Source organism: Myripristis murdjan, chromosome 14 (genome assembly GCF_902150065.1).
Source record: "Myripristis murdjan chromosome 14, fMyrMur1.1, whole genome shotgun sequence".
In the NCBI taxonomy this organism is placed as follows: Eukaryota; Metazoa; Chordata; class Actinopteri; order Holocentriformes; family Holocentridae; genus Myripristis; species Myripristis murdjan.
The window spans coordinates 1,790,924-1,811,548 of NC_043993.1; the positions used below are offsets into that span (position 1 = coordinate 1,790,924).

At 39.8% G+C, this 20,625-nt stretch overlaps 2 protein-coding genes across 3 annotated transcripts; one reads left to right on the forward strand and one right to left on the reverse strand.

The window, feature by feature from the left end:
* The first annotated feature begins 1,253 nt into the window (after window positions 1–1,253).
* On the forward strand, window positions 1,254–5,480 carry LOC115371768 (heart- and neural crest derivatives-expressed protein 1-like). Its single transcript, XM_030069280.1, has 2 exons — window positions 1,254–2,031; window positions 3,616–5,480. The coding sequence occupies exons 1-2, from the start codon at window positions 1,549–1,551 to the stop codon at window positions 3,709–3,711; spliced, it is 579 nt and encodes a 192-aa protein (XP_029925140.1). The 5' UTR covers window positions 1,254–1,548; the 3' UTR covers window positions 3,712–5,480.
* Window positions 5,481–6,721: 1,241 nt separating this feature from the next.
* Window positions 6,722–20,327, reverse strand: sap30l (sap30-like). Of its 2 annotated transcripts, none has more exons than XM_030069281.1 (5): window positions 20,143–20,327; window positions 19,532–19,756; window positions 13,625–13,747; window positions 11,923–12,021; window positions 6,722–9,552 (listed from the first exon to the last, which is right to left on the reverse strand). In XM_030069281.1, the coding sequence occupies exons 2-5, from the start codon at window positions 19,715–19,717 to the stop codon at window positions 9,424–9,426; spliced, it is 537 nt and encodes a 178-aa protein (XP_029925141.1). In that variant the 5' UTR covers window positions 19,718–19,756; window positions 20,143–20,327; the 3' UTR covers window positions 6,722–9,423. The 2 variants fall into 2 exon arrangements, with proteins under 2 accessions (XP_029925141.1, XP_029925142.1); XM_030069282.1 differs by having other exon boundaries at window positions 20,163–20,325.
* Window positions 20,328–20,625: the final 298 nt, after the last annotated feature.

Here is a 20,625-nt window from a genome sequence, read left to right on the forward strand (position 1 = left end):
GCAGTAAATGGTTTCTAAATAGCGTCAAGGTCATGTAATGTAATGGGATAATGTTTTTAGTCGATAGAGATAAGATGGCGTGTTTGTGTGTGAGGAGCTGTGGGGAATTAACAAGACAGATAAAGCCGCTGCGGGCCTTTTCCCAGCAGGCCCGGACTCTCTGTCTCTCACAAAACTTTGTAGCTGAGTTACTAAATAATTCACTAAACTACTCGTTTGTATTTTTCGGTGTGTTGTGAAAAATTCAGTGTTATTCTTATAAAAGTTTGGATTAATTATCCCCAGGCCTTCTCGGTGTGACAAATGGACTTATTATCTTCTTTGGAAATTCAATGCACAAAACTCCAAGTGAGAAATTACAAGTAGGTATACTACATTAAAAAAAAAAAAAAAAAAAAAAAAAAGGAAAAGGAAAAGAAGGGACAGTGTGAAAAACGCAAATGCCATCATAAACCCCCGTGTAAATCTATAGTGCAGAAATGCAGTGAAGGTGCTAATAATTAAATCCATTTTTTTTCTTTTTTCAAAAAAAATTGAAACAAATAAATTCCACCTATTAGGCGTTTAATTGAGAATTTTAAACGCAATAATGTATTATATTACATTAATGTATTACAACTTAAATTCATTAGGCCTGCATCTATTGAAAACTTTCAGGTTTAAAGACGTGGAGATTTCAGATCAGTATCGTTTGTCGTCCAAAAAAAAAAAAAAAAAAAAAAAAAAAAAAAAAAAATCTTAGCGTTTTTATTTGCTAGGATGTTTTCCGCTCTTCGGGTGTGGCTGTTCAAAAACAATCAGGGTCCACATATTGAATGTTAAATCCCTGTTGCGTCCATTCAGGTTCACATCTCACATAGACTGACCTCAAACTGATCAATTAATGAGGGTATTATTTCCAACATTCAGTTACAGTAAGCACCCCTCAGGGAGTATAACTATGGCCTAAACAAAATGTGCATAATTTACACGCGTAAAACCTCTCCAAACTGAAAACAAAACAAAACAAAAGCTCAATTCTATTCATTTTAATCGTAGCATCAGCAGTGTCAGAGCAGCAGATATTTGCTCCTTGTGGTGAGCCGTCAGATTGCGGCACCATGGCGCATGTTATTGTAAACCTCTGCAGACTCTCCTCCCATCCCGTGCTCCGTCCTCTATTGGCTGCCTCCTTTCCCTGCCGATTTCCAAATCATATAAACCTTGGGGCCTCACACCTTCATCAGCGTCAACTTTCTTGGGGAAATGTGAGCTGCCACTCTGGGCCCAGCAGCTCGGCGAGATTTGTCTTTTGGAATTATAACTTTGTCTTTTTTTCTCGCAACTGCACCCGGTGTCAGAATGACGACGAAGCCACAGCGAATGTAACATTTCCTGGCGAGAAGTTTGGTTAAACACAGGTTAATCCGAAGGAGTAGCCTACATGGTTTAAACTTGAATGATCTCTGTTGGTTGTGGATCCCCAAGTAACGACCTTTTTGGGGGGAGAGAGAGGGACCAAAGTCAAGGGAAAACACGGCGACGATCAGCGTTTTCACTCCGTCAAACATGAACCTCATCGGGGGCTACCAGCATCACCACCACCACCTGATGCATGAAACCTTTCCGTTCGTCCAGCGCTGCCACCAGGACGCGCCTTATTTCCAGAGCTGGGTGGTAAACCACGGAGAAGTACCAGCCGAATTCCAGATCCAGCCGCCCTACCCCGCCGCGGAGCTCGGAGCGCCGGGAGCGACGCACGACGTACGTCTGGAGGGGCTCCAGGCCGGCATGGGGAAGAGGAGAGCGTCGGGGCCGAAGAAGGAGCGCCGGAGAACGGAGAGCATCAACACCGCGTTCGCCGAGCTAAGGGAGTGCATCCCCAATGTGCCGGCGGACACAAAACTGTCTAAAATTAAAACTTTACGCCTGGCGACCAGTTACATAGCCTACCTGATGGACGTGCTGGCCAAAGACTCTGGCGAGACGGAGGGTTTTAAGGCCGAAATTAAGAAATATGACAACCGAGATCTGAAGAGAAAACGTGAGCTGGTGAGTTCAGTTCAGCAGCCTGAATATTCTGTAAGCTTATAGCAAGGACACGGCTGTCAAAAAAAAAAACAAAAAAAAAAAACGTTTGTGTATGGGTCAGAGGGAAATACATTAATTTACTTGCAATTGGCTATAGCCTAAATTTAGCTTTTCAGGCCTGCATGAAAACTGCTGGAAGGTAGGCGAACTACAAAGACGACACTGAGGAGTAATTTGGTGAGGTTAGCGGAGGCCAGCAATCCCAGATAAAACTACTTTATATTCTAAATATAATTTTAATTTCAACTTACAGCAACATTTCCTTTTTAGTTTGAATAACAGATCTGTTCCTCGCGAAAACCTGCCTTGTTAGGGAAATCAAATTGTGACATATGATTTTAACTATTTAGACTTGTGTGTGTGTGTGTGTGTGTGTGTGTGTGTGTGTGTGTGTGTGTGTGTGTGTGTGTTTGACAACAATGTTCATATCGTTTTGGTGTGAGAGGCCTAAGCCTATAGACCGAGTTCTTTTGAGAAAATATTTCTTCTCACTGATTCAAAAAAAATATATATCAGCCTGATATTTATGAAGCTAAACGCAGAATATTTTATCATGTTATGTGCTGTGGTGTTTTGACCGGTCGGAGCTATTTTTTCCACCTCAATTGCTTATTGACATTAACCTATATACAAGCAAAATAGCACGAAAATATAGCATATGCATTGTGTGCATGTGTGTGTGTGTGTGTGTGTGTGTGTGTGTGTGTGTGTGTGTGTGTGTGTAGATAGATAGATAGATAGATAGATAGATAGATAGATACAAAATCTGGGTAAAATATTTCCAGTTGCTGACCATCATGAGGAAAAATAAACCAGTTAAACGTTTATAAATATGAGCCTACACAAATATATAGATTAATCTCTTAAAAGACTCCTTAACTTAAACAACATTGTGATTTACTGAGGTTTCAAATATTTTATTCCGTAAAGCACGGACCTAATAAATTCTATAATAGGCCTATAAAAAATATTCTGGATAAAGTCCAGAGTCGTTCTTTTAGTTTTGGTTTATTTGGACATTTTAAAAAAAGAAAACATGATCATTGATAGCATGTTTGTAAATAAAAATTGTCAAGGATAAACAAAAAAGTCAGACTTATTCCTACTTCGGTCCTTGGTAGTGACGCAATGAAGTATTATTATTATTATTATTATTATTATTATTATTGTTATTGTTATTATTATCATCATCATTATTATTTCGTTATTATTATTAGTATTACTATTATTATTGCTGTTGTTGTTGTTGTTTTAACAATAATAATAATTAAAAAAAAAAAAAAAAGTTTACTGTCTAACAAAGTCACTACAAACACTGTATAACTGGATGAATTTGGTTTTAAAAAGATCATAAACTCCAGCATGGTCACTACAAACAGACATGTGACAGGCTCTGAGCCTCTCTTTGTTGTGGTGATTTTTAGTCAGTGGAGAAGGGCAGCGAACTGAGCCGGAGGTTGCGTTCCAACCCCACTTCCTCCCGGCTCTTAACTCTTGCCAGTCCTCCGCTGTGATGCCGACCCCTGTCGCTGTTTCTGTCCGCAGACTGAAGGCCTGCAGGAGCCCTTCGGAGCCGAGAAGAAGCTGAAGGGCCGGACCGGCTGGCCGCAGCAGGTCTGGGCTCTGGAGCTCAACCAGTGACCTGCGGCTCTCCAGACAGACTCAGGAATACACACCCAGAAAACCACTGCCTGAACGACACAGCTGCAAGTGCAATGATGCGCAAAAGAAACCAAAATTGAAACAAGACGGACTGGGAAGGACGCTGCTGTGGTTTCTGAACTGACACGTAAACTGACTGTAGATATTTGTGGCTGTTTGTGGCGTTTCTTTCTTCACAGGTCATTTCAGAGCTACACCCTCTGTCCCCCTCCTCCTCCTCTTCCCAATCCCATCTGCTGCCTGTACACCGGTGGTTCCCAAACTGAGGTCCGGGGAGCTGCGGTGCCATATCTTGTATCCCTTAGAAAGGTGTTTCCCTGGCCGCGTGTCCCCGCGTTTTCCTTGTTTGTGCGTTGCTGTTTTCCGCCGCAGAAAGACACGATGGTGGACAAATGGATAAACATAAGTGGCTTGAGATAATCCTGCTATTTTTTTACTGTCTTAACAGGCTAAATTGCAGGAATGACTTTCCAAAGGTTTTGAAATATTAAAAAAAAAATGAAAGTGATGAAAGTGATTTTGTTCAAAATGTGATTGAGGGAAAACGCTCCCTTTTCCTTCGATAACACATTTTGGCACACCTGTCAGGTTTAAAATCCGCTAAGAAACAAGCCGGGATTTTAGCAGTGCGTTTTCTTTTTATCTCCCACACAGGTCAGCCTATTTTAGACCAAACAGTAAATGCACCCTGTCTACTTCATATTTAAATAGTGGATGTAAATATCAACAACAGGCCATGCCTTAGAGAAGTCATAATAGACTATGGACAAGAGCATGACCAGAAGTCTGACTCAAAGACACAGATTTAGACATCTCCAGCAGAAAATTACTCTTTGGATGCGTTTCCCCGGTATTGATTAGGTCCGATCTTGAGATCCAGTCAAGGTGTCAAATAACGACTGCAGTCAAGCTGTGGGCAAAATTTCCATCGCTAACAATTGTTGAATTTTGTCAGAGACAAACTCAGAACTATCGATTTTTAACTGTGAATGCGCAATGTGTGTGTGTGTGTGTGTGTGTGTGTGTGTGTGTGTGTGTTTTGGGTCAATGAAATAATCAAGACGTTTAATAAACGATGAGTTTAATTGCAGTGATCGGGTTTCATCTGACAGCGGGGCTCAAAAGTCTTGACATCTCATCTAGCAAAACGGAATAACATCACACAAGCATAAAATAACACTACGATTTTTTTTTTATACATGAAAAAGAAAAGAACGGTCCAATAAGTTTACAGTTCCATGCTCACGAATAAAATTATAGCCGGACAACAGGATTTGGAGGCCAGAGAAATTGTTTAGAGGACTTTTATTCATTGCCTAGGCCTGCATAAATGATTGATTCATTTTATTTATTTATTTGTTTCCTGGTGGAGGCGAGGGGAAATCTGTTTCTTTGGGGGAAACAATGTTTGGCACAGCAGGTCTATTTTTCCCCTCACATTTTCTTTCCATTTCCACATGTAGTGAGATGGAGTTCTTTGACATGGGAGAGGGTTTGGGAACCTTTGCTCTAAACTATTCATTGTTTTTGTCTCTTGTCGGAAACGATCGACTATTGCTCAGTCTACCTCAAAATTAATGTTACTGTCCGTTTGAAATGAGAAATAAATTTTAGATGGGAACTCTGTTCAAGAAGACGGGGTGGAAATTGTGAAAATTGTACAGCTTTTTCTCCGAAATGTAACACAACGCAACTAAAGAAGAAAAAAAGAAAAGGCCTTTAACTCTGCGAAATGTTGACGCAAATGTTGATTTGATGTGAAGTCATATAGTTCCGTAAATAAATGAATTATTTTAACACATTGCAGCTGTATGTCCTGCAGGTTTTATTTTGGTAGTGTAAAGCGAGCCTTCTATACAGAGCCTGGTTTATTTTAACCGACCTTCACCAGACTGTGTTCAATGACACTGAAATGGTATTTTATTTGATCCCAGCAAAAAAGTTAAAAAAAAAAAAAAAAAAAAAAAAAACATTCCGCTATATCAATATAGCCTATTTCAGAAATAGGATATGATAACCCACTATTTAATCGTTCTTCACTGCACTGCATGGTTCCAGTGCTTATATGCAAGCCGCCACTTTGCACACTAAGCACATCAGCATATCAAGCTGTTCAGTATTACATTTATACTTAACTGAGTGATTGGATACGCTGAGTTCTCGTGGATCTCAAATTGTAACAACAACAACAATAATTATTATCATAATTATTATAATGATAATAATGAATCCCATTCTGTATTTGTATATTGGCTAAGTCTAGAAATTGTGCTTCATCACTGTATAATTTTAACAAAAACTAGTAATAGAGCTTGGAGAAAGTTATTGACTCCAAACAGAAATGTATGAAATGCTGACTTCAGCCATTTGTTGAAGAAAAGAAACACTTTCACAGACTAGATCCTGTGGGCTTTGAAAAGTGCAGGTATAGTGTTTTTTCGTTTGTTTTGTAACTTTTTTTTTTTTTTTTTAAATCCACCGCGCCATGTTCACCTCTATTCCAGAAGACCTGTGGCGACATCTAGTGGCCGCTGTGTTCTAGTGCAGACACAGTGGCAGAAGGAACCTGATTGTTGTACACTGGTGTGCATTATAGATCAGTGATCTTGTACTGGCTGTGAGGGAAGGTAAAGCCATGATGCCTAACGTCATGTTCCTTTTCAAAGGGCTTGAAAATGGTACTTTAATCTTGGTACCGTCATTTTATTTATTTATTTATTTATTTTTGTTTTGTTTTTTCCACATCACATCAATCCCTTGTGAAGTCAACGTCAGTCTAAATCAGCCTCTGCAACTCAGCTTATCTGCCATCGGTGGGTCCATCATTGCAAATGCATCTTGGTTTGTGTGATGTAACTTTAATGAAGAGTTGCAATCAGTAGATAAAGAATATGAATGTGAAAGTCAAAGCTGATGGTGCTACTCACAAGTACCCGGTGTTAAAAACTAAACATTTGTGAAAACAGTGAAGACAAGACATTGCCTCTTCCTGTACAATATGTTTATTATTAGGAGCAATAAGCAGCTATATTTAAATATGTATTTTCTAATACAACAGTTAGGTTAGTGCAGCATGGCCTATGTGTTAACAGAGATGGGCGGTATCTACATGGCACTAATAAAATCTACAAGCGAAACTCAAAATATACCAGACGCTAAAAAACCCTGTCATGTCATGACTAACGCAGTGTGGTGGACAAAGAAAATTTTACAACATAAATAATTGGAGTGACAGGAAAAAACAAAAAGAAAAACCTATACTGTGTTCACAATCCAGATAAAACACACAAATGTATAGATGTGAGGAAAAGAAAGCCAATTTGTGATTTATATTCATTCCAACAAAAAAAAAAAAAAAAAAATTAGTGTGATGGCAGAGGAGCCCTGAATGATCATTGGCTGCCTGCCAGAGGGACTGGTGGTCATTTCCCACCATGCTGTGTGCTCTGTGAGTGTTATTGTGTGTGTGTGTGTGTCCAGCCTGATGTCCATGCTGAGTAAACCTATAGGACAATAAAAAAAAAAAAAAGTTACTGAACACATGAAACCTGATTCTAAGCTTATCACACGAACACCATAAAAAATTTAAATCCAGAGTGAAGGCCTGATGTACAAAAAAACAACAATAATAATAAAAAAAAAAGGAAATAAAAACGATTAAAAGTGTAGTATGCAAAATTGCTGGCGGGGTCAACTGACATGAGCATTGGATGGTTGGATCCACATGGTTTACATTGTCAACTCAGTAATAAATTACATGGTTATTCCTTTCCCTGTCAGTTGAGTCTGAAAGGTCCTCACTTCACCTCTGCAACTTTGTGTAGTGCACCTTTAATATCACTGCAGTGGTATGACGGCAGAGTCAATATCAAGCAGAGTGAGACGGTTTCATCGGGGAGAAGGCCACAATGTTGTTTTTGTATTTCTTTTGACTTCTTTAATAAGGCGGCCTGTCTCTGACTACTGGTAATCTCCAAACAGTTCCCGTTTTGCTAATACCTTTATAACCTTTCCCCCTCTTTTTCAGAATACAACCAATCATAGATACGCTAAGCAAATTTTGAAGGAGAGAATTACCTTTTGTTCTGTTAATACTGATTCTTCTACAATTCAAAACTCCCCTTTCTTGAATGTTCACACTCAAATGTACACTGTTGAAAGATTCAATACACCTTTAATACTCACCATTAGGCAGGTGATGAACTAAAATGTGTGCATGTAACGGTTTAAAAAAAAAAAAAAAAAAAAAAATCCACTATCAAAGCCAACAAATCCAGCCATGGTGAGTACTCAGATTCTGGGTTGGACCTTCAAGTCATACTGGGGTGGACTTAAAAAAGCAGGTTTGTTTAAATTTTGTGTAAAAATGTACATATTGAAATAAAATTTTAAGACTTGATCTTAACACCATTGGCCAACTTCCACTACTGATCATTTTGTGAGATCATCTATTGATAAGAAACAAATTTTCAAGTTTTATTTGACAAATCAGGCTACTCAAAAGGTGAATAATTTCACCTCTTTCTTTTTTTCTTTGCAGCCATCTGGCTAATCGGGTAGTGCAGCTTCTTGAAATGCACCCAAATATGACCGGCGTCAATGCACGAGTCAAGGCAGTTACTGCACATTGTGACTTTATCCAATAAGACAGACCATATACACTGCTCTTAAATAATATTAAAATTATGCTAATAATTAGTCTTCAACCCCTCACACACACACACACACATACACACACACACGCACACACCATTTCAATTGAAGAAAAAAAAATCAGACAAAATCAAAATCATATTTTCAGACAGACACATCTTGACACAATTCTTAAAATTAGGCTGAACTAAGGAAGAGGACAGTGATCAAATTTCACTAAAAAGGTAGAAAACTGGTTAAGAAAGAGTATCAAACACAAAATAGCTACCGACACCTGCGATGCATGGACAAATAAATCTGTATGTGCTGTGTTTGTGTATACCAGCTAGGAGGGAGGAAAGTCTGCTTCAGAGCCAAATGCTACATCATTCAATATCAGTCTGAACATGCAACACTTGAGCCGGAGAGGGGGGACAGGACATTAACAGTTGACTCGGCAAAGAAAAGAAAATACCAGAACTTGTATTGTTTGTTAAGGCAGCTATCGTACATTGCATTCAACCAATTACGAAAGACTGGACGCTGTGGTGTCATGAACCCTGCAAGCAGAGTTCAGCTTCTCAGCAGTCTTCAGGACCTGGGTTCTTTTGTGGAAGGGAGACCTTTTTTTTTTAAACAAGAAAAAAAAGGAAGAATCACGAGGTCAGACTGTCATCATGACCCGCAGAGCCACTGTCTCACTCTACATTCAATCACTTTCCACATGGGGCAGGCGAAACGAGCCGCAGAGCTCGCACTGCGCCTTGAGTTCTCGCCTCCTCTGACGTCCTCACAATACTCGCTGCGTCATATTTCCTCTGAGGATGAGGGTTTGTGTCCTGCACTGACAGAAGAGATGGACGATGATGGTGCACGAATCTGGACTTTTTATAAAAAAAATTATTATTGTGGGAGAAGGTCAGCATTGCTGCTGTTGTTGGCGGCGATATCGGGATTTTGTGGATGGTTGCTGTTGTAGATGGTAGCCGGTGGTCTGAAGTTGTTGCAGATTGATGTTATGGATGACAAAATGTTGCTGTGGACTACTGTTGGGGTGTTCTAGTCTAGCTGTTTGCTGCCATCTGCTTTCTGGTCCAGGCGGCTCTTGCTGCTCTTCACCATATAAATGAAATAGGTCAGCGTCTCCTTCTCGTTCACCTGAATATTCCTGAAGTGACGACTCACCGTCTGGAGAGAGGGGGGAAGATAAAGACAGAGGTTAAACAAAAACCTCACTGACACACTTTCACATTAGTAACTAGGGATGAGATGATATACCGAAATTCAAAATACTGCAATAAAAAAAATGTGACAACAGGTACTGTAGGGGCAGAAAACCTATTTGTGACATGACATTTTATTTTGTCGGTGTATCAGAAAAAAATCATTTCAGCATCGCAAGACCGCAATTCTTTTTGTCACAACAATGAAAAGTAGAAGTAAAAGCTGGAGTCCTGCAATCACAAAAAAAAAAGAAAAAAGAAAAAAAAAAACAGTGCCACTTAGGAAAATCATGTTCATAATTTCATAAACAGGATGCCCTACTTACACTGTGAAGGAATGAAACCAAAACATTTTCTTATATCAAAATGTATCATATCAAATAAAAATAAAGATGAGGCATGTCAACTTGTTAAAAAAAAATCATCCATGCCATCACCATCCCTATTACAGTGAGAATCAGGCCACATATTTTTGTCTGAACCTGATCCAAGACAGAAGCGTAGTAGCCCAGGCCAACCTGAACAGGCATTCATTTTTCTGTGTCTGAACACGATCGGAGCCAAAGATTTTGCTTGTCCTCCATGGCTAGGTCACATTTACTGCCTGAAATAGCCTACGTGTTGCCTTCAGTGTCATTACGTAAACTACAGCACTATGCAGGAAGTTGCCCAGAACAGAAAGTGCGCCCATCATTTTTCACTAAAATAAAGCCGATGTGACTGAACTCGAACACAATTTCTAACTTTTGCCCACACTCTAATTCCTATACAAAGAGAAAAGCTAAATCCACAGAGGACATGTACAACACAAGAATATTTTCCCAAGGGGGACACTTAAGTCAATCCTAAACTAATCTCTAACCTCTTTACAACAGTTTGGATTTAAGAAAAAACAGGCATAAAGAGAGGGAAACAAGTATCCTCAGTAGAAACTCTCACACTACTTCTCCTGAATGTCCCGGGTGCAGGGACAGCTGTAACTGGTTGTGAGCTGTTGACTGGCGCTTTATTAATGATGTGTAAGGCTCATTAATAGGGGGCCCAAACCTCTCCAAAAGCCTGGGGAAACATTCAACTTACAGTCCCGGTTTCATTTATTCCCACTGCTGAGCGGGGCGGCCGGCACTGCCAGCGCCCTGCCACAGGGCCCGATGGCGTGCAGCACACAGAGGGACTATTTGTTAGGATAAGACCTGAGGCAGCTGCAAGATTACACGGAGTCCACCTGTCCATGTGGTGAATTAGTGTAACAATCTTCCTATGACCAATTACTGTGGAATCGGGACTGCCACACTACATTTGTCACAGTAAATGAGTAATGCGGGGCTGAAGCTTGGCAGCCCAATGAACGATCCTTACAGGACTTTTGAAGAGCCAGGAAGCAGGGCTGGGCGATAAAACAATAATTAACCACAATATCATTTTCCTCAAGATTCACATAAAAACATGATCAACAAAATACATTTCACAATTCATGTGCAAATCATCAACGTCAGAAACATGTAAATATTTTTGTTTTTTAGAGTCAGACGCTGCGTGGAGTAATGTACAATGCCAGCTATATTTCAGATTTTTTTTTATTTTTTTTTTTTAAATTGGAGTTTTTTTAATCCCACTGTTAAAACCATTTTTTAAATATTCTAATGCTGCCCTATGCGGTTTAGCAAGTATGCACACCTAGACAGTCTTAAATAAAGAGTGTAGAGACTATTTTGAATTATAATTAAGCTTTTAGTTCCTCCAGCTCTCACTCAAAGACAGAAAGTAGCCTCTAAATGTAAGTACATGGTATATCTTGAAACAGTTATCAATATCCACTGAAATGATCAATTTTATCATGATATCAATTTGGCCATGCACCCAGCTCTACTAGGAAGATGAGTTAGGTTAATTATTGCAAAGAAATTTAAATGTTGTAAATTTTGTGATTGTGTAGAATCTCTCGCATAAGAAGAAATGCTCATTTTTTATGACGGTCAGCCATGCTTCTCTGAAATCTTCCACAGTTTAATGTGTATGGGGGACACGAGGGGCCACAAAAACCATGTGGGACAATGGTCTTTGTAAACTTTCAATTACAAGTAAAATTTAAAGATGAAAGGGAGAGAAAAAAATTACCAGCGAATCACGCGGTGAGGTGAACTGTGTAGACTCAAACCATCAAAAATGTGCTTATTCCACATATTTCATCAATTGAGTTGAAACAGTTTTACTTAAATTAACCACTGACAAATCTGCACAGGAACTGTCTTTGTGGCGTGTTACGAGTTCACACACAGCGTGCGGCAGACTACACAAATCACCAGTGCACGTGTAGCTCTCCGTGTGGCGTTACCTCGGCCAGCTGGGCCTTGTTGAGGCCGGGCCTGGTCTGCAGCTTGTAGTGTCGCTTGTAGCGTCTCAACGTGTTCACCTGCAGCTGGAACAGATCCACCTGCAAGCAAGCCACCACAAAAACAGGAAATGTCCCATTAGACATACACATGAGCTGAACATCAAATTCTATCATTATCAAACTTATGATAAAGATGTCAGAACAATTGAGGATCAAGTCATCTCCTATCAAACTGGTCACTGGTTAAAAACACCAGTCACATTAAATGAGTTCACCCTAGATTTTAGACAGCATTTTCAGAGGGGTGTGTTTTTTTTTTGTTTGTTTTTTTTAATTTTCAAAAATAAATAAACTCTCCAGATGCTTACTGAATTAAAGTCCCTCCCCAATATTAAAGAAAGAAAGAAAGAAAGAAAGAAAGGAAAAGAAAAGAAAAGAAAAAAGAACATTTTAAAACATCAAAAACTTAAAAATACACACACTGAAAAATTCAAAAACATAATTCTTTTGGGAAATGCATTTAGCATAGAGCTTGAGGAATACAGTGCATATTGTTGTATATTTCAACAGATGAATTGTGAACATGATCAAACACATTTAAGGCCCACATTTACTAAAACCATTACTGAGCACTAAAATGATTCCAGTGCTGAAAGTCAGCATTAAGACTCCTGCATACATTAAAGGATTAAGTAGTGAGTATTCCCTACCATACTTTTTTCAGGTTATGATGATTTTTACAGCTATTATGACTCTGCTAAAAAGAAGACAACATTATGTATTTCTGTGAGATACACAAATTATAATTATACTGGTCACTTTGTTGTCATGATGATTTAGGGTTTTTTTTGCAGCTACCATGTACATTTCTCACCCTGCCTTCAGCTTGGATATTTTTAATTATTTTAATTAGGGCTTCTATTTCAGCCATTATATAAGATGAAACTTTAATGATTGCTAGTGGTAGGCAATTGCAGCAGCAAATACTGAACGGCTGCAGGAAAGAAATAGTACAACATCAATATAAATAATTAGCTGGAACACAGCAGAGAAAAAAAATGAGGTCTCCTCATCTCCTCATCTTCATTCCTGTATCCTGACCAATACACCATCCTGTTTACTGCCAAAACCTGGTTGAGCTAGCCTTTACCTATTACCTGTGTAACAGTTACAGTGCCATAAATGTGCTACTACAGAGTACTGGACAAAGGAGGTTTCATTGAGGAAAAAGCAAAGTGAGCAGGGTAAAACTGAATAAAAACATTAAAATAAGGTTGAGAATTAACTAGAATTAAAATGATTGAATAAGAAATATTAGGCTAGAAATAGGCTACTGTCCAGTGTCATTCTCAGGGAAACACTGGTTACTGGGATTAATTTTCATAGCAACTTTAATATTATTACTGCAAATTACACTGAAATATTGTGATATTATTTTAAGGTTGTATCACCCACCCTTAATGGCTGCACTGAGAATAAATAATGATAATAATAATAATAAAAATAAATAAATAAAAAAACAGTTTCAACATCTGTGGGTCTTCATCAGGGTTTGAGGTGAGAGCCTATGCCTCACCTGCAGCCTGTGTGTCCTGAGCAGGAGGTGTGTCTCATTTGTTCATAGAGAATGAGACAAGTGAAAACAGGCAGGAATCTGAAAAAGCCTTGGCTGGAAACCTTTCAAATTATCTATCCAGATTACCTCAGGCACCTCCACGTCATGATCTGGGGACTCCCCTCCATCATCGCTGGTCTTCCTCTTCCTCTTGTTGCGGACACTCTGGATGAAGTTCTTGTGGAAGTCGCAGATGTAGAGGTGTCGCACCTGCAGTGACAGTGTGAGCAGGAAAAATCTGTCAATAGATGCTCTTCGCAGTATTGTAACACACTCGTTACTCTTTCCCCCCTTCTGGCTGGGACTAATGTGGTTTCAAGAAAGATGACCTCAATATCCACAACAAGTGTCACATCCCAAAAACTGAATTTGCACACTTGAGACTGCTGCTTACTTGATCTTGTTTCTAAAGAGCCCAGATGCACTCAAACCATTTTTCTAACATTAAATCAAAACATGACTGTTTCTTGTACAGCCTGATGTGTGATGGCCCGCCACACCGGATTCCCCACATTGCGAAAATAACTTTAAACAGACCACAATGTTTTGCATTAATGTTAGCCAGCCAGTGTCGTGGTATCTTCTGACCACAGCTTTAAAAAAAAATTGCTTTTTCAGCCTGCCAAGAAGAAAAGTTTGGAGGACAGTACTAAATATTTGTAATTTTTGGCATGAGTTAAGAAAAAAAAAATCAGAATACTGAAATCACACCACAAAACACTGGCTATCAGCAGCATAAAAAAAAATACCTAGGTCAGGATTACAGTCTGAACAATACTGGATTTTTGAGACCAATACACGTAAGATGTGTGAGTAAAAAAAAAACAAAAAACAATATAATATAATGACACCATGCTGAACTTCCCAACAGTCCACAGCAGCATCTGCTCAGCTGTGATTTGCTGCAATACAGATTATTGTAAACAATTTAATGAGAGCGCTGTTTTAAATCAAGGTTTTTGTTTTTGTTTTTTTCTGAAATGTGTGCTGTCTTCTTTGAATATCGGCCAACATGTAGGCTGAGGCTGATATATGGAATGAGCTGCTATCAGCTGATAATATTAGCCGGCTGGTGTGTCGGTCAGGTTCTACTCAGTATAAGCTTTCCCGAGTCCATATCACTGGAACCCTACTTCAAATTTACACCCTGCATTCTACCACCTAACTTTGTGTCCCTTGCCGACCTGGCCTGCCACCGCCACAAATAACCTGTGAGCCTGTGGGAAACACTACTGCACTATTAAACATGACTGCAGTCACTGCTGATATGCAGAGGGTGAATTAACACCAGCCACCGACTGAATGCTCCTGAGCTGCCGGGTGGGGCCGCTCAAATTCCCTACACCACTCGTCACTTTCAGTAACCTTTAAAGTAAATGTTCCAGTCACTGCAAACAATAGATGAATGTTTATTTTCATTCAACTGGTCAGGCGGTGGCAATTAAAAATAGCAACAGTTTCACTTCTTTACTGTCATGTCACCTCCTCCTCTTCAGATAGAAAAAAGATGGCAACGAGCCCATGGAAGTTAGTGCACCAAACGAATGTAACTGCTGCAATCAGGCAGCAGTTGGGGTTTGTACCTAATGAAAGGGAGAGCCAGCAAATCTGAATGAAGCTATGAGCAAGATTTGCATGAGGGAAAGTTACAGCCAGAGATGTAAATGCTTCAAATCTATGTGCTGACATATGAATCGACCACCCACTAACCGCTGTGAGAGCTGATGTGTAGTTGAGTTAAACGCCTTCACTAGCCAGAGACAGAGACAGGAAACAGGTAAGAGAACATAACATTCCATTCATTAACATGTTCTGTTAATAAGACTTTTTTTTTTTTTTTCCAAACTTGGACGGTAATACTGTATACCTACCTCAATAAAAAGTGAGAAGGTTTTAACACTAACAAAATTTGTACATGGCCCAGTCCTGTCCTCTGTCTCAGTGGGTGACAAGACAGACTAATGAGAGAGGTACAGCCAGTCCTGCTGCAGTGTCATGGGCTGGCATGCTGCAGCTTCATGCACTGTGTGTCACAGCTGCAACTAACTTTGATGGTCGACTAGTCATCGATTATTGAAATGATTAGTCGACTAATGGGATATTTAATTGCAGAATTACAGAATAGCTCTTGTTTAGCTATCAAGCTTTTAAAATTACTTGGCGGTTCTTTTAAGCATGTGCTAATTAGTAATAAAGATAATATACACTCAGTTTCCACTTTATTAGGTCCACCTGTATAAGCTAATATAATCTAATGCAATTGCTCTGCCATTAAGTTTCCTTTTCTGCTGCTTTTCTTTTTGTTACAATAATAGAGGTGTTCATGACTGCATTTTAATGAGAGCTGTTTCCAATATTCTGTCCCTCTCATGTACATAAATAGGGAGGACAAAAAATTAGAAACCCCTCTCCGTATACTGCAATCCAGTACCAGACCTCTGCAAACTACAACCTCAATAAGAAACAGAGAATTAAAGTGACACATTCTCCACAATGTAAACACAAACTGAACATCATAAACTTTGTTATGGCCGAGCTGCTGACCTGAACTGCATTCAATTGTACAGGTGGAGCTGAGAAAGTGGACACTGAATGTATATAACTTCTTTATTCAAAAATGTCTTTTATTAAACTACGAATGATTAACCCACTACTGATACAAAAGATTAAAAAAAAAAAAAAAAAAAAAATCAATATCAAGTTTTTGTCCATTTAAAATTAATAGCTAAAGGTACTTGTTAATTGCCTGATTCTTAATTGGAAACAGGTTGAGTGTTAACCTGACTACAGTAATGTCTGGCTGTACACACAGTTTCATTTTTATTTAAGCAAAATTAACATACGAACCTGAGTCGATATAAGTGCATTTTTCTAAATGTTTTCTTGGGTGTGTCGAGCTTTGACACAGAGCGACAGCCAGTCCGGATGGCAAGTCCCAGGTGGAAGACACTAAAAGCAAATACAGCTCCATCTAGAGATAGTTGACGTTAGCTAGCTGAGAGGCGAATTATTTTACCTGGACAAGTCTGCATCATCCACAAGTCTGACGTGCCATCCTTTCAAATGTTCATGACCGACATGCTCCCATGATATGAAAGGTCCGCTTTACAAATCTTGGAGCCAATCCTCATCTTTGCAAGGTTTAGGATGAAATACTCCCAGACTTTTATCTATCTATCTATCTATCTACCTACCTACCTATCTATATATATAGAGAGAGAGAGGTGACAAACCTGCAAGTGTAACCTCTCTTGCCATGGGACAATGTAGCTCTCAGCACACATCAATTCTCAGTAAACTTGTGCTTCTCTCACACGTAGATCATCACATGAGCTCCTACAGCTAATGGGTCTGGAAAACATCATGACTCTGAGAAGCGGCAACAGCAAAACACACACTAAAGGCGACTGAGCCGATTCCTCAGACTCAACTCCTTATGTAACATGCCACTCAACACAGTGTATTAGTGATTTTAGAGCAGATAAGAGGCACTGTGCAGGATTTCAAGCCAGTAACGCAGATCACTGAGTGCTGTATACACCCCAGTGTTTAAAAATACCACCGCGGTTTCTTTATTTTTTTTTTCTTCACTCTGTGCTAATGGTCTATGTTCCGTTACTTTCTATTCTTACTACTGATGTGTGTACACAGTCTGTGTAGCTGAAGATATCGGGGCTTGTTTTTCTCCTTCAGAGACAGACACCTGCTCTCATTTAATCTTGATCACTACAAAAAACAACTTATACAAAGTGACCTGATTAATCACAGTTAATATAAAGCCAGGGCTGAATTTAACTTGGGCCAAGTTTCTGTTTGATGGAAAGTTGAATGTTTTTACATCAGCAGTCAACTGACAGCCACAGGAAGAAACTGAATTCCCATTCAGGAAAAAAAAAAAAATTCACCTTGTATGAACTTCACTGGCACACTCATGTCTTCTCGTGGGGCGAGGCTTCTGTTAGCTAGGGCAACAGGCCACTTTGAGCTACGTGCCACAACTTCACCCTTGTATTTTAAGAATAATGACAAAATGAGTGGCTAACTGTTAATACAATCTAATAATATGTAGTATACACTGCCAAATGAGTGGGGGAAATGTAAAGCAGATGCAGAGAGAGGCAAAATTGGTTTGAAATCAGTGTTCACTTTCTTTAAAACAAACAAACAAAGAAAAAAAAGGAGAGCGAGAATTCGGATTTTTCCATTTTAATCAATGATTAGCTAATATTACAACAAGCAATGTAGCTGCAGCATCTGTATCAGGGTGATTTGGGGCAAGCGTGTTAATATTTATAGTAACTTATACGGTCTTGGGTGGGGGTTTACCAAATGGCTTCCAGAGTAATTCAGCATCAGAACAAAGTGCTGAGTTGTAAATCCTGCTAGCAAAATGTCTCAAATCCTTAAGTGAAAGTGGCAAACGGAAAAATACTCCAATAAATTACAAGTCCCGTATTCAAAATACGACCGCAGTAAAGGTAGTGTACAGTAAAATGCAGTTCATTATCAAAACTAAAAGCAGACGTTGTGAAGTGTAGTAGAATGCGTTTCAGTGTTCAATTTTCATGCATTAACTGGAGCTCTAACTGCTACATACACTGTTTGGTATTTTATACTCAAACAATGCATCAGGTTTTTTATGGTGACACTCTGGTATACAGGGTCAGGACCTAAACACCAAACCCCCCTGTTAACTTCAACTTACATTGTTTTATTAACTGGGGTTAATCTGATCCCAGTAACATAAAACTCAAGAAAATGGTTATAATAAAAACTGTTACCTGAGTTTATGTATCAGATACTTTTTAAGTCTTGTTGACCCAAATAGCTCTTTAAATAAAACATAATCTCCCCCACTCAGCCCTCCTTATACATCAAAGTTTTTTTGTGGGAATCGTTTTGCCCTCCCAAATATCACATGAACTATCAGCGGTTCTTGCACTACTACAGGTGTGCTTATGTTTAGTTAGGGCGCTAAAGCAGATGGAAGCGTTTTGAAGATTAGAAATGACATGTTATAGTTCCTCAGTGTCCAAAACAACAAAGCAAATGTGAGTAAAATGTTGATATTTTTATGTTTTATACAGCTATAACTGCCTGGGGTCAACCTGAGCCCAAAGGAACACTGATGCGTACAAAACGTGTCCAGGACCGGATAGGTGCCATTAGCTAACACTGCTGAATGAAACACATGTACATCGCATTAAAGACAAGAACAAGGACTTAATTTATGTTTTCCCAATTGTCCTCATTAAATTTGGAGAAGTCATGAAATGTGAAGGAAAAGACGACGTTATGTATTTAGAGACGGTAAACGTTGCATGGGGTCGAATTGACCTCATAAAGACAACAAGAGGGTTAAGCACGGCAACTGTTCCTTGAGGAAATGCAGTTTAGTGTCCACCTCTACAAGCTTCACTGTGCGGTGTTTTCTGTGCCCAGGCTTCTCCACTGATACTGCTACCGGATTGTAAGCTACATTTCTTTTTCTCACTGCCGAGCTCACACTGTTAGCTTCCCTGGCAACAGCCATTTCATGGAGCCAAGTGGAGGCGTGGAAAAAACTGCTGCATTGAGAGAAAAGCTACGACGAAAGTTGGTGGGGGGAGGACGCTGCTCTGCTGTCCTGCCCGGTGTTCAGTTCCCGTTAGCTAACACAGCTGAGTGAAACACAACAAACACATCGCACCAAAGACAAGACCATCGTTTAGGGGCCGCGACAACACCACCATTGCCAAAGTGCAAAAGTGAGGAAAGTGAGTTTTAGTGCTGGTACAACCAGCGGTTGTGTCGTCAGCTAATATGAGCTAAGGCTAGCGTTAACTACTCACGTCAACTTACGCTAGCTAACATTAGCTGACAGTTGAACGCGTCAGCCTGTAAACAAGTTGTGAAGCTGCGCTGCCCGTGAGGCGGCCCACTTCAGTGGCTGATTCACTGAGTTTGGTTGTCCGATCAGGATAACGTGATTGTAAAAAAACAAAATGCACTTACACTTTTGTCAATGTCCAACTTGAGCTTTTTCTGCGATATGCTCTTCTGTATCCGCTTGCTGAAGGAGGCGTTTCCAGCTGATCGGCCGCAGCGCTCTCCGTCCTCAATCAAACAGCAGCTCTGGCCGTAAAACGGGGGAGCCGGGGGTCCGTCGTGGCTGTCTTCTTCAGTGCTGAACCCATTCATTCTGCACTGTTATCTAGCTATATGGTTTATATCTCGGATCTCGCAAGCAAAAATCAGAAAAAGCCAAACGTTAACAGTTCGTTACCGCGTCTGCTGTTCACGCGGTGCCCTTTTGTGAAAGACAATTCAGAAACGTTAGCTAGCTAGCTTGGCTAAGTTAACAAGCTCACATTAACTAATCCTGTAGTTCTTTCGTGAGTTGTACTGCTTAACAACCCGAAGCGTGTCGGTCTGGTATTAAACACACATTTCTACCCCTAATCGTTAGATCCACACAATCGGAGCAGGCTAACGTTACAAGCTACAGTGCTAATAGGACCGCAAGGTGGGTGAGCTGCTGCTAACGAACAAATTCCTATGGTGACAACGACACTAATTTTGTTTCTACAACATCAGCCCGACTGTCGATGTAGCTTGTAACTTACATGTGACAGCGACCACTTACGATTCGAAGTTAGAACACGATAACAGCATCTAACCGATGAAGGAAACTTTGATGAAATCGCGCAGTTAACAGATTGCACCTCAACAATCGCGGCACTCTTTCAGAACAGCTTGTACAATGGACGTGCTCCGTTTCTGTAGCGGAAGTTCCGTTCGCGGGCCATGATTGGCCAATTTCGTGCAAAGGCGGAATTAAAGCGCGTGTATTGTCCCCCGATTGGTTTAAGGGGAACATCGATCTTCTACATGTTACTTCCTGGATCACGCTTCGTCGTATTTGTTTTTTTTTTTTTTTTTTTTACTATGAATAGGACAGAACCGTAGCGTCACCGCCAGTTGCAGCAGATTATAATGCTTCAATAAACAGCAAAGAGTCGCGACCACCGATTACCACTAGCCACGTTAATGAATGATCACATATGTAATTGCATCTGATGTTTTAATGTAAATACGCATGATGGACA

Excerpts from the sequence above, each read along its gene's own strand:
- sap30l (XM_030069281.1), bottom strand. The coding sequence starts at position 19,717 with ATGAATGGGTTCAGCACTGAAGAAGACAGCCACGACGGACCCCCGGCT. Across the intron at positions 12,022-13,624 it reads ATGACGTGGAGGTGCCTGAG|GTGGATCTGTTCCAGCTGCA; the intron begins GTAATCTGGATA and ends GCTTGCTTGCAG. Across the intron at positions 9,553-11,922 it reads ACAAGGCCCAGCTGGCCGAG|ACGGTGAGTCGTCACTTCAG; the intron begins GTAACGCCACAC and ends CCCTCTCTCCAG.
- LOC115371768 (XM_030069280.1), top strand. The coding sequence starts at position 1,549 with ATGAACCTCATCGGGGGCTACCAGCATCACCACCACCACCTGATGCAT. Across the intron at positions 2,032-3,615 it reads TGAAGAGAAAACGTGAGCTG|ACTGAAGGCCTGCAGGAGCC; the intron begins GTGAGTTCAGTT and ends TTCTGTCCGCAG.